At 38.8% G+C, this 12,554-nt stretch overlaps 1 protein-coding gene across 4 annotated transcripts in view; it reads left to right on the top strand.

Moving 5' to 3' along the window:
• DOCK4 (dedicator of cytokinesis 4) overlaps positions 1-12,554 on the top strand; it is a 430,453-nt gene that overhangs the window by 178,967 nt on the left and 238,932 nt on the right. For all 4 annotated transcript variants that reach the window (XM_044246395.1, XM_044246396.1, XM_044246394.1 and 1 more), the window contains exons 2-3: positions 9,549-9,632; positions 12,095-12,135. In XM_044246395.1, coding sequence (XP_044102330.1) covers positions 9,549-9,632; positions 12,095-12,135 — 125 coding nt within the window. The remainder of the gene's footprint in view (positions 1-9,548; positions 9,633-12,094; positions 12,136-12,554) is intronic.

Raw genomic sequence — 12,554 nt, 5'->3', positions numbered from 1 at the left:
TGTAATGTGGAATCCTGGATTGGATCCTTAACCAGAAAAAAGAACATTATTTGGACAGTTGGTGAAATTAGTGTATGATCTGATCGGTAGTTAATAGTATTATATCAACATTACCTTCCTGGTTTTGGCAAGTGTGCTATATTTATTTAAGATCTTAATATTTGATGAAGGGAAGTTAAGGATGTATCAATTTTTAAAAGTTTCTTACTATAAATCTGAGATTATTTCACAATTAAATGTTAACCAAATAGGCAATGGATTTCATTTTTTTTCACATAAGAATAAATAGAACTGTAAGTGTGTCAGTTTTGTGTGCATTTAAAACTCACTGGGGAGGGGTGTCTGGCTGGCTCAGTCTTTGGAGCATGTGACTCTTAGAATTGTGAGTTCGAGCCCCATGTTGGGAGCAGAGATTCCTTAAAAATAAAAATCTTAAAAAAAAAAGTTACTGTGTTTTGTAGGAACCAAAAGATATTAGAAATATTCTTTCTCATGATATGAACTTAATGAAACAAGTGCTAAGTGTTACCTTCACCATTGTATTTCCAGTGCCTACCATGGAGCTGGCATACAGAAGAAGGTGGCCACTGGCTGAATAAATGAGGAAATAACACACTTTGGGGATTTCATTACAGTGTATATTCAATAACTTTTTTTGAGTCCCCACTGAGTGTCATACATTGTCCGAGGCCTTGGAAATAGAAAGGAGCTGAAAAACCAGAGGCAAAGAGTGTAATGGAGAGAGGTACATGGGAGAGGTACATGGCGTAATCCTTCCTTGAAGAAGATGCTTGAGTTGTTTTTTTTTTGTTGTTGTTGTTTTTTTTTGTTTGTTTAAGAACATCTGGTGGGGAAAGGCGATAGGTAGCCAGAATCTCAGATAGAGGGAAAGGCATTGGCTTAGGCAGATAAGAGGTTCATTGTGACTGTTGCACATGGTTTATAAAGGACAAGGCTGGACAAGTGTATAGAAGGGGTTTTTGAAAAAAACTTGGGACTTTGTTTTATTTTTCCATTGAACTGTTCCCTGGCCCCTCATTTTCTAAAGAAATTGTTGGTGACTGGTTTTCAGTGGCCAAAACCAGTCCGAAGTAGTGTTTGTTCAAAATTGGAAACTGGCTTAATTATCAGAGAAGGTGGGGGTAATAAATAAGAATGTAGAGTTTGAATCTCTGCAGATGGGAGTCCTGCAAGTTGCATGACTGCTTGAGAAGTCAACATTGGGGATGGGAGTCAAACTTCAAATTGGAAAAAGAAAAGCCTGTGGAGGAAAAATTAGAAATTCTTGTGCTTTGCTCTGTCGGGGAGATGAATGACCAGAGATGAGACAGGACTGAGTATTAGTTTGGACAGAACGTTGGAAGAGGCTGTGCAAGAAGCTGTGTTCTCCCCACTTTGGGGTGGCCTATGGGTCCAGAGGGCATAGATGCTGGGGCCCAGGTGCCCTTCAGTTCCCCTGCCCTCTTTTGTGACTCTGGGTATTTAGGACTTGAGAGATAAATCAGAGGGAAGAAGAGGCGAGGCACAGGAAGACATAACAGATTATTTTTTTCTCTTCCCTTATACAAAAAAAAAAAAAAAGAAAAAAAATCTAAAAAAAAAAAAAGTCAGGAAACTTAATCCTGTCTTTCAGAAATTCTCCTAAATAGCATAATTTTCATATTAACCACCTCACACAGGGGAAAAAACCCACATTATATATAGGTATATATAATATGTGATATATATACACACACATATATATGTGTATATATATGCATATATACATCCTATATATATCATCTATTTATGTATATACACCACATATTTGCTGGTAGATTTAATATGTTTCCTTGGAAAATGGCATTTTGCTTCATAGCGAATATTCTTCATTTGGATATTGGGGAAAGCACTGATTATTTCCTGTTACTTCATTCCACTCTGTGACACGAAGCCCATCTTGTAATTTTTCCTTCCTGATGCAGTTACCCCTCAGACAAGTACTGTTGAGGCAGAGTGAATGTTTGGAGTGAAATTTCCTTCCTGTCCTATGTCTGCATTTTAGGAAAATCCCTCTTTGCTCTCTTACTTTCTATACCAGTCTCTTTGCCAAAGATTTCCTGTTTTATCAGCCTTTTTATCTCCCTCAACTGGCTAAGCCTGAATCTTTCTAAGTTTAACTGGTTAATAATGATTTCCAAGAAGCTATAATAACAGAATGAGTTTTTCACTTACTGTTGTGAATGTATTTTTGCCTAGGACAGACTCAGGTCTAGCCTCCAAGTTTCTGGTTAGCAATGCTGATGAAAATATACTATCCCATATTTCCTTACATTTTTGTAGCCTTGCAAATCCCATTTTCATACATTTTTGTGTCCTCGTGATATCTGTGTAGCAAGGTCAGGTAGGTGATGTCATCCCAGGAGAGCAAATGGAAGGACCCAGGACCACATGGTTCATAAGCAGTGGAGCTAAGCCCCAGGCCTCCAGCTCTCTTTAACTTCGTTTCCCTTTGCTAAGTGCTGGGATGCTTTTGAGATAATTGTTTAAACTCTGTCTCTTCCCTCCTCTTGGCTGGCACTTAGCCAAAACCATAACCTTTTCTATCATCTTAAGTTGTTTTTAAAAGTACTGATAGGCGGATGAATAATTAGTTCAGAGTTTTATTGTTTGACCTTCAGTTATTCTTGTAGCCACTTAGGCAAATGCCTTTGCATTTGTAGCATTAAAACCAAGGTGACGAATATGTCTGTGACTCGGGAGAATAAAACCGGTTTGTTTACTGCTACAGCGACAGTATTTTCAGATTTTAAGGTGGAATAATTCCCTCCTGATATCACTGATTTATTTCCTTGTTTGCCTTTCTCCTCTTCATTTTCACTGTCTCTAAAATGGGAATAGAAACACCTCCATTGGGTGCCTGGATGGCTCAGTCGGTTAAGCGTCTGCCTTCAGCTTAGGTAATGATCTCAGGGTCCTGGGAGTCCTGCTTGGGATCCTTGCTCAGTGGGGAACCTGGTTCTCCTCCTCCTTCTGCCTGCCTCTCCTCCTGCTTGTGCTCTCTCTCTCTCTCTCTCTCTGTGTCAAATAAATAAATAAAAATATAAAGAAAAGAAAAGAAACACCTACATCATAGAAGATTAGAAATAAAAAAATTTTGCTAAAGAATTTAACAAAACCCTTAACACAATGAAGTAATGCAATAAGATTCCTTTCCTTCTCCCTTGAAAATACATTTTGCAAAGAAGAAATTCTGAATGGGTAAAGCTGTAAAGCCGGTAGCAGGTTGGACTCCAGGAAGCCCACTCTGAGCTGCAGATTAGCTTGTGGGGTGTTTACCACGGAGTGTTCTTGAAGTTCACACCCATGGAGGGCAGTGGAATGGAGCAGAAGGAAGCAGGACAGGGCAGAGGGAGAAGCTGACCTGTGAGGCCAGCCCAGTGACAGCCTTGGTCCCTTGAGCTAGAGTGACCCTTCATAGTTGTACCGAGTTGGTAGCAGGAAGATCTCGTCTTCTCTCTCCCATTCGGTCTGTCACCAGATGCAGGCCACCCTGGGAGGAGGCCATGACCTTGGGCCAAGCAGCTTTCGTTAGCAGAGACAATTCCAGAAGGGGGCTGGCAGCCAAGGGCGGCCTGCCCTAATGCTCTCAGCAGCTGGGAGAATAGGTCATGCATTTCTGAAGAGGGATGTTGGTGTTACAGCAGCCCCCGACCAGACTTGACGTTTACCTCGAGTCCAAATGGGAGTGGTTCAAGCAGAAGGAAGTTCTGCAATCCCCGGGAGAACTATCCTCTTCACAGCCAAGGACACCAATCCATTTTCAGGTGATCTGTGGGGAAGTGTCAGAAGCGAATGGATTTTACTCCGTGTGCTTTGGATTTCTAGTCGCTCAAGTCAGAAGGGAGTCACGTGACATGTCTCACGTCTGACCACGGTGACGCAGGCGTAGGAATGGAATCCTGCTTATAAGTCTGCCCACACTTGTGCCTCTCGGGTGTGCCTGCAAGGTGTATGAGGCCTGGGGGCACGGGCCGGTTGTGGGGGATGGGAGCCAGATCCCAAGCTCACAGCAAGTCTGAGGATGAGAAGGAGGAGCACAGCATTTCTTTCATTTTCTTAGCTCATTTTCAGCATCAAAGCGATATTCTGGAGCTACCCTTCCATCTCCACCCTCGCCACATTTCTTTTCTCTTTTCTTCCTCCTCTCCCCTCCCCGCCTTCCCCTTTCCTTTTTGTTTACTTACCTGAGAGAGAGAGTGGGGGAGGGGGCAGAGAAGAGGGAGAAGCAGACTCCCTTGCTGAGCGGGGATCCTGAGGCCGGGCTCCAACCCAGGATCCTGGGATCATGACCTGAGCCAAAGGCAAATGCTTAAGTGACTGAGCCACCCAGGCATCCCCCTCCCACATTTCATCTGAGTTTTTGCTCCAGTCTTTCTGGGCCATCTGCTCCCACAGTCCTGCTGTCATACTGATAGCAGCCTGGAGTCCCTTGAGGTTAGGAATGACCGCTTTGCTCCTAACTTGTGAAAGGCAAAGAGAAAAGAGGACCTGGGGAAAGACAGTTCTGTCCTGTACTAGTGATGGTACCAGTAGAAATCTCCAAGTGACTTCTGTCTGCTCTCAAGTCCTATTCCAGACAGCTGTAAAGAAAGAAGAGTCTTTGATTAGACTAGTAACTTGGTTTTCCCCACCATATTATATCTTTGCCTATAGGAGGATTTTGTACATGTGCAGGGGAGGTGACCCCTTATATCCTTTCACAGTCCACCATTTCATGAAATAAAGTCCCTGGAAAGAATTTCTCATTAATTTACTTTCCCTTTTTAGGTTTCTTCCAGCTCTTATGCAGGTCCTTCAGAAATCCTACTTCCTTCTCCACTTTTCCATTTGTGCTGCCCCTCCTACCAATGACACTCAAAACTGATAAACCTAAATGTAGATACATCCGTGACAAGCCAGAGCTGAATGTACAATGTGAAATGAATGTGGACACAGGCAAGAACCAGTTTTAAATATGCTGTGAGGAAGCGTTTCTTTAGCGTGCCTCCATGGTCCACACCTGCTTCCTCATTGTCTTCCATTACTGTGGTGCCTCAGGATTTTACAACTGCTCCCATCAACATGCTCATTTGGTTTCTGGTGCAGACATAGCACATTTTTTGTGGCAAAAACCAGCAGTTTCATTTTTGTATTAAATAGATTCTGTGGGCTAGTCTCAGAATTTGAGAACAATAGCACCATGGTCTCTGTTGTAAATAGTCAGCTCCCGAGTGACCTTTCAGACCACGACCTGTTCATGAGTTGGAGATCCTATTATTAGAAAGATGAAGCCCAAACTCTCACTTTGAGAGATGCTTTTCCTTCCTTTGTGTCACAAGGGACAAAGCATTTCCATTATTTTATTTTATTTTTTTACATTATGTTCCATTCATCTTAGATTGTCAGCCCACAAAGGGCAAGGGGCAGCATTTGCCAGGCTTGAATTGTGGTGCACAGAATCACATAAATATTACTTTGACAATGATGATGAACTTGTTATTGTCTGTGTTGTAGAGCTACGTGATTGACTTAGAGTAGTTTTTTAAAATCATTTTTTCTATTTTTGCTTTTAAAAGTCCTAGAACTCTGTGATTGAGTTTCTCTGTAGTGCTTAAAAGTTTTAAAATGTGAATTTGTTGCTTGCGTGAACAAACAGTATCACTGAAACTAAGGTATGAGTCCCTACTTCATAGAACGGTTGTGCTTTTTATCTTCTTCATAGAAAATATTTCCAAGTCTATATGAGGATGTTTCTCACAGCCGTTAAATTTCAGATAAATTGTCAATAGGTACTAAACAGATTATTATTTTATAAAGGAATAATAGGAGTGATTATATGCAGCAGTTTATGGTATGATTTTTAAGATGATTATGTTCTACATTTAACACTTTGATTTTACATAAGTATTTTTAAAAGACCTGGTTTTAACTTCAGTTTATATGTATGTTTGTTAATCCAAAAAAAATTTTTTTTATGTAATAGCATGTGGACAGTAATGAACCCAATACCATATGGTAGTTTGTATGTGCTATTTAAAATTATACTGTCAAGTCTCATGACTGAAACGATAGTATTGGACCTTTACATTTTCAGTTCTTTGAAGAGTTCATTCTCTGTGATCTTTTCTGTAGTTACTAAAGTTGTTCAGTTTATAAGAAAACTAAAGGGAATCAAGGGATTAAGCCAGTGTTTGGTCATATTCAGTAGACCCCAGTATTACTAGGGGGGGATATGCCCCTGGAAAGTATACACTGAAGACTTTTGTATAAAGACATAGCTTCTTGAGAATAACAGGGACAAAGTGGATTGTCACCTATTTGTTAAAAAGACTGGTTTCATGCAAAAAAGCCTGAAGAAACTTAAAGGGATTTTGTTGGAAAGTTGTATCCACAATGGAATCTAAAATTAACACGTAGTATATTTGATGGAAATGCAAATTGAGGGTTTGTGAAAGCCTGTGTTATCTTGTGAATCTTTGCTTTGCTAAACAAGATTGGTTGGTCTATGATACATCACACACGACCACTAATAAAAATGGGCCCTTCCTTTTTTGAAATTTTTTGCTTCTTTGCTCAGAACGGCCGTTCCCTTTCAACTTTCTCTTTTATAACCTGAAGCGTAAATAGTATAGTGATCATCCATCCATTGACAAGTTCGCTTCTCTGCAAGGTGGAGTTACTTGTATAACTTGAAGATTGAGAAAGGCTTGCCATTTTAGAGGGTAAAGTTCAAAGTCATGCCTGAGCCATATCTTGAAAAAGTGCCACTCTGTTATGTGATCTGCAGTTTAATATCTACTTTTAGGTGTTCTCAGCTATAGGAGGTGATGCTAATATTCTGTGAATCTCCAAAACCTGGGTGCCATTTTTAAGTGGCTTTGTTTATTCCATGTGTGTGTTCATTCTCTGTTCCTGTACTCAGATACTTGTATATACTGGGTCTTGAAAGTGGATTAGAAATAGTTCATGTTCTCTGGGCACCTGGGTCGCTCAGTGGGTTAAAGCCTCTGCCTTCGGCTCAGGTCATGATCCCAGGGACCTGGGATTGAGCCCTGCCTGGGGCTCTCTGCTTGGCAGGGAGACTGCTTCCTCCTCTCTCTGCCTGCTTCTCTGCCTACCTGTGATTTCTGTCTGTCAAATAAATAAATAAAATCTTAAAAAAAAAAAAAAAAGAAATAGTTCCTGTTCTCAAGTAGACACAGATGAATAGAGTGTTATAATATTATATGGTGCCTTACCTTATTTAAGGTGCGGTCAGAGTATTCTTGGAGCACAGATGAGAGAGTAATTGATTCCACTTGAAGCGAAGATGAGAAGAGGAAAAAGATGGCATCAGGAAATCAAAAGAGCTAATCTTGGAGCTAGAACTTAAACTAAGACTACTCTTAGTTCACAGTGTATAAGCAGTGGGATAGGCAACCCCCCAAAAGGGAATAATATGTATAAAGGCACTGAGGCCCGTAAGAAAGAGCTTGCTGTGATTTGGGGTATGACTGAGCAGAGGACACCTTGTCCGCCTCCTTTGTTTTATAGCATAGAATGCTGGATGACATGAAGAGGGCTAATAAAAGAATGTCTATAGAAGAAGTCTGGGGAGTGTGAGAGACACGGCTCAAGAGAAGACAGACTCCTGAAAGTGATATGCATATGGTCACAGTGAGGGGATGGTGACTTCACTAGAGTGGTTTCAGAGCAGAATGAAGGCTGGATTGAGTGGGCTGAAGCATGAAGGGAGGAGGAGGAAATGAAGTCCATGAATGGTACTAACTGTTCAAGGAGGTGATGAGGACCAGGAGAGAAATGCAGCCTTGGGAGTTACAAGGGCATTTATGAGTGGTCAGAGCTATAGAGAAAGCTGTGCTGGGAAGTCCATGCATTCAGATCTCGAAGAGGAGCAGTGTGGAACCACGAGGCTTGTGAGTGGTCAAGGTGACTTTATCAATACAGAAAGGCAGTTCTGGGTGCAAGCTTGCTCTGAAGTCTTTTAAATTGTTATCGGTCTACTATCTGTTCAGTTGTAATCTCTTATAAGAAGAGGTCTCTGGAAGTTAATTGAGATAATCCGTCAAGATACACAGACCCTGGATTATTTTTGAGCAAACATCATCTAGCCCATCAATATGAGGTCATATGGTATTTATGGTTACAGTTAGAGAATGACATCACAAATTAGTGCTTCTCTAAAATGTTCTAACTTGGTTACTCTACAGTTATTTTCATCCATCTCATGTACTGTTTTTTGTCCTGTGTTTTGATCTCAACTGTTAATTTTGTTTTGAGGTGATCAAAGGGCTTCAGACCTCTCTAAAAGCCCATTACTTATCGGCATGTCCTGATTTTTGACAGATTTATGTGTTTCTTCAAGCTTTTAAAATACATTCATAACAGTAGCACTAATTTATTTTGGGGATTGGGGTTGTATCTAAACCTCACTCTCTCAGACAGAATTATAAAATTCACTTTCAAAATTTTGATCTTTTAAAAATCAAAGCATTTACTACCTTTTTTTAATTTTTTTAATATGAATTGAAAGTTGATTACTGTACGCTGTATTGATCCAGAGATGTCTTTTCTTTTTTTCATGTATTGAGGTGCATTTTTGTTATTTCTCCATACTTGTCTCCTTTTTGACTTAAACATTACTCTCCTGGGGAGAATCATTGTGCTTCATTCTTTCTGTAACTCCTCTAGGTACCCAGAGATGACTAACCTATACACACTTCATCCGATATTAACATCCTAGTCCTGCCCCGCCCTGTGAAATGTTTCAGAAACTAGTCAGTCTATAACCACTAGGTAAGGCTAAATGGTGACATCCTACCCACACCCCTGGACACCCACGCCCTATTTCAGGAGTTAAGGCATATGGGAATTGTCATGGTGGCTGTGTGTTTAATCCTAGGAGAGGAGTCTAGTCATGACTAAATACAGTGTTACTATTGATTACTACAAGAAGATTGCTTTTATGCCACATACTTGGCTAAGCCCTGGGGACATGTTAGCAAGTAAATAGATGCAGTCTCTTTAGGAGCTTATAGTCTAGGAAAGAGAAATCTCCTTCAAGCAACATAATAGAAAGGCTAAACCAAGCTGAACAGCAAGTAGGATATGTATTCCTCATTTGTTAGTGAGCACATATGTACTGAGTAACAACTGTGGGCAGGCCGTCTGGATGAAGAGTGAATATAGCAGTAAGCAAGAATGACACAGATCTTGTGAGGAAATAATCTTGTTACATAGGTTATTGAGTGATACTCTTGATATTTTGTATTGTTTTAGTAAATTCCGTATCTTTAAAATTCATATTTGTAACACTTACTTCACCCAGAAGTTGGCAAAGTATGTAAACTTTTAAGATTGACGCTGTTCAAAAATGTATAAAATTTAAGTATGACAGCAGGTTTTACCTCTCAAAGTGTACTTCCTCTTCACATCATTTTTCCTAGTCAGTGACATATAATAGTGAGCAGTATAATTGGCTATAACCGATACGATTATCTTCATATATTCTATAACATCTCTTACAGTTATTGCCAGTTTTCGAGGAACTGTACCCTATGGCCTGTCATTGGAAATTGGAGATACAGTTCAGATCCTGGAGAAGTGTGATGGTAAGTGGGCTAATGAGATTGCTTGAGGTTGTATGACCAACCTCCTCACCATTGGACAGTTCATAATGCTTGCAAATTCTTTCCTTCTGTTGATTTCTGGGATTTTTCCAGTGGTCATAATGAGCCATTTTTGACAAAGCTTATTTCTTGCATCTTCAGTGTTTGGCTTCTGGAAAAGCATCATTTGCTGTCTTTAAGCTGATACATTTTTCCTAACATTATTTCCTTATATTCACTAGATCCCACCATAGAAAACAGTTGAGGCTACTGTATTTGTGGGAGTTCATGACTCCTTGCCAAACTAGAAGATCTTTCTCAGAATCTCAAGGGTCAGGTAGGCCCCCCCCAGGACTGGAAGAAACAGAGGTCCAGAGCAGAAATGGCTTCTCCAAGTTTAGGTGATCAGATACCTGGGGAGGACTTCTGCCAAGGCCAGCTCTACTTCAGTCCTGCCGTCTTCTTCCCTGCCACCCCGAAACTTGAACTAAAGTTGTTCAGTGCGTATGAAATGTTTGTGGAATATATTTTAAGAACTTTATGGCTATTAGTTTATGCAACATGTAACTGATTAAATCAAGATACTTACTATGTTGTCAAATGTTTCCAATCCTGTTCCATGAAACATCCTTAAGCTCTCCTACTCGCAAAGATCCCAGTTGAAATGACTATTTTTTTTCTCGTTAATGAGATGACCACATTTTAAATCCCTATCAGTATATCCAAAACTACACATTTTCCTCCTGAAATGTTATTCTTAATAGGCACTTATAATATGATAACATTCTGTCATGTCAAGATTCATTAAACTGTGTTCCTCCAAACAGAACTGTCAGATTTACTTAAAACCTCACATTAAATGGTGGTGATACATGGACATTTATTCTGTGTACTGGGAATGATATCTTTAAAGATATAATCAGGTCTTCCATGTTATTGTCAGATCCATTTTGTCTGTTTTTACTTTGTATACAGATAAATATAAAATATGTTTTGAATTGGTGCATGAAAATGGACTCCATAGCTAACGGAAGCAGTTTTGTAACCTAAAAACCTTTGACAAAGACCTCTCTATGAGACTTTTGCAGTTCTCAAAAAGTTTTGGTTTCTGTTAAAATGATTATTTAAGAATGGATATATTTCTTGGATATGCTTTTAAGGGATCTCCTTAATCCTGAGATAGATAGTTTCTGCTCAATTCATTTTGCTTTCTTCATACTGATTTAAAAGCTGTTAGGCATGGCATTTCATAATATATCTTATAAGGAACAAAAATATTTAAATATTTGTATTGAATATTTATATAAATTTTTATATAATATTTAATATAAATTTTTAATATTAAAATACAAAGCTCAAATATTTATTTTTTAAAATTCAATTAATCAAGAAAGTCTAATACTACAAAATATTTGTTATATGGTGATTTCTTACCAATAAACAAAATGGTTTTATGTTTGAAGAAACTAAGTTGAAAATAATACATTTATGGGGGTATATATTTACCATACATTTTCATATATATATATATATATATATATATATATATAGACACCTTATACTTGTTTTAAACTATAAAAAGATAACATTCTTCTTTCAGGATAGCGCTATAAAATACTGATTCAGAGTTGCTTGAAGGTTGAGTCATAGGCATTTTATAGAATAAAAGTTAGGGTGAGCTCAGGTGCTAGGACATTTTGCTGATAAGAGTACCCATCACTTTTCTTTCTTTTTTTAATTTAATTTAATTTAATTTATTTGACAGAGAGAGATCACAAGTAGGCAGAAAGGCAGGCAGAGAGAGAGGAAGGGAAGCAGGTTCCCCGCTGAGCAGAGAGCCCAATATGGGGCTAGATCCCAGGACCCTGGGATCATGACCTGAGCCGAAGGCAGAGGCTTTAACCCACTGAGCCACCCAGGTGCCCCCTCATCACTTTTCTTGATGGATGATACCTGATTTCCATCTTCTTATGCTATCAGACTGATCCTAACCCTAGATGATGGGCGCAAGGAAGTGCACATTTACCCTATGACTGTTGGCTGAGCCCTACCTATACTTGTAGTTGGGCAAAGAGAAATTGGAAACATATTAAATCTTGTGCAGATTCTTGAAGTTCCCTGAGACAGACGCTTACATAAATTATCTTGCCCAAAATAAAATAATCTGATAAGTAGCAAAGCCAGGATTTAAACCCAATGCTCTGATTCCAAACCTTGTGCTTCCGCTATGCATGTTTCTATTTTCCAAATAAATTTCCATTACAATTTTTTAAACAGTTTATTAATAGGATTCTTAAACTAGTAATCACTTGAGTCCAGTCCAACTCCCATCTTGTTCATACACAGAATATTTATTTATAAGGTAAAATTCCATCAGTAAAGGACAGACTTATTTGTAGTCATTTCTTTTCTTTAAACTATTACAATGGTTTATCAAGATAATGACCATGATTATTTCTCCACAGGGTGGTACAGAGGATTTGCCTTAAAAAACCCAAATGTCAAGGTAATAAAAAATACTACTCATAATCATAATTACGGGATTTTTAAAAAGTTGTTTTACTTCATGTTACAATTGAAATTACAGTTGGGAGTCTTAGTTGAAATGTCAAATGGCAATACGGATTTTCATAATTTGGGAAATTCCTTTGAACTCGGATTATTGTTAAGACATGCTACTGCAATGATAATCCTATGTAGTTCTTGCAGTTTGTACTGAGAAGACCTTAATAAGCTCTTTGTATATAAACAAAATCTTTTTGAACTGTTAGTTTAAGAGAGAATGAAATTAAAATTCAAGCAGGGAAAGTAGATATTCCAAAAGAAAAATTGAATAAAGGTATTTAATCTTGGAGTTTTCTGTGATATCATTTGCCAAAGAGTGGTGTGGAGAAACACGTGGATTTCAGCAGCTTAATAAGATTC

The sequence above is a fragment of the Neovison vison genome, chromosome 4, assembly GCF_020171115.1.
Source record: "Neovison vison isolate M4711 chromosome 4, ASM_NN_V1, whole genome shotgun sequence".
In the NCBI taxonomy this organism is placed as follows: domain Eukaryota; kingdom Metazoa; phylum Chordata; class Mammalia; order Carnivora; family Mustelidae; genus Neogale; species Neogale vison.
Note: the sequence above shows the minus strand (reverse complement) of the source record. Positions and strands in the feature narration are given on the sequence as shown.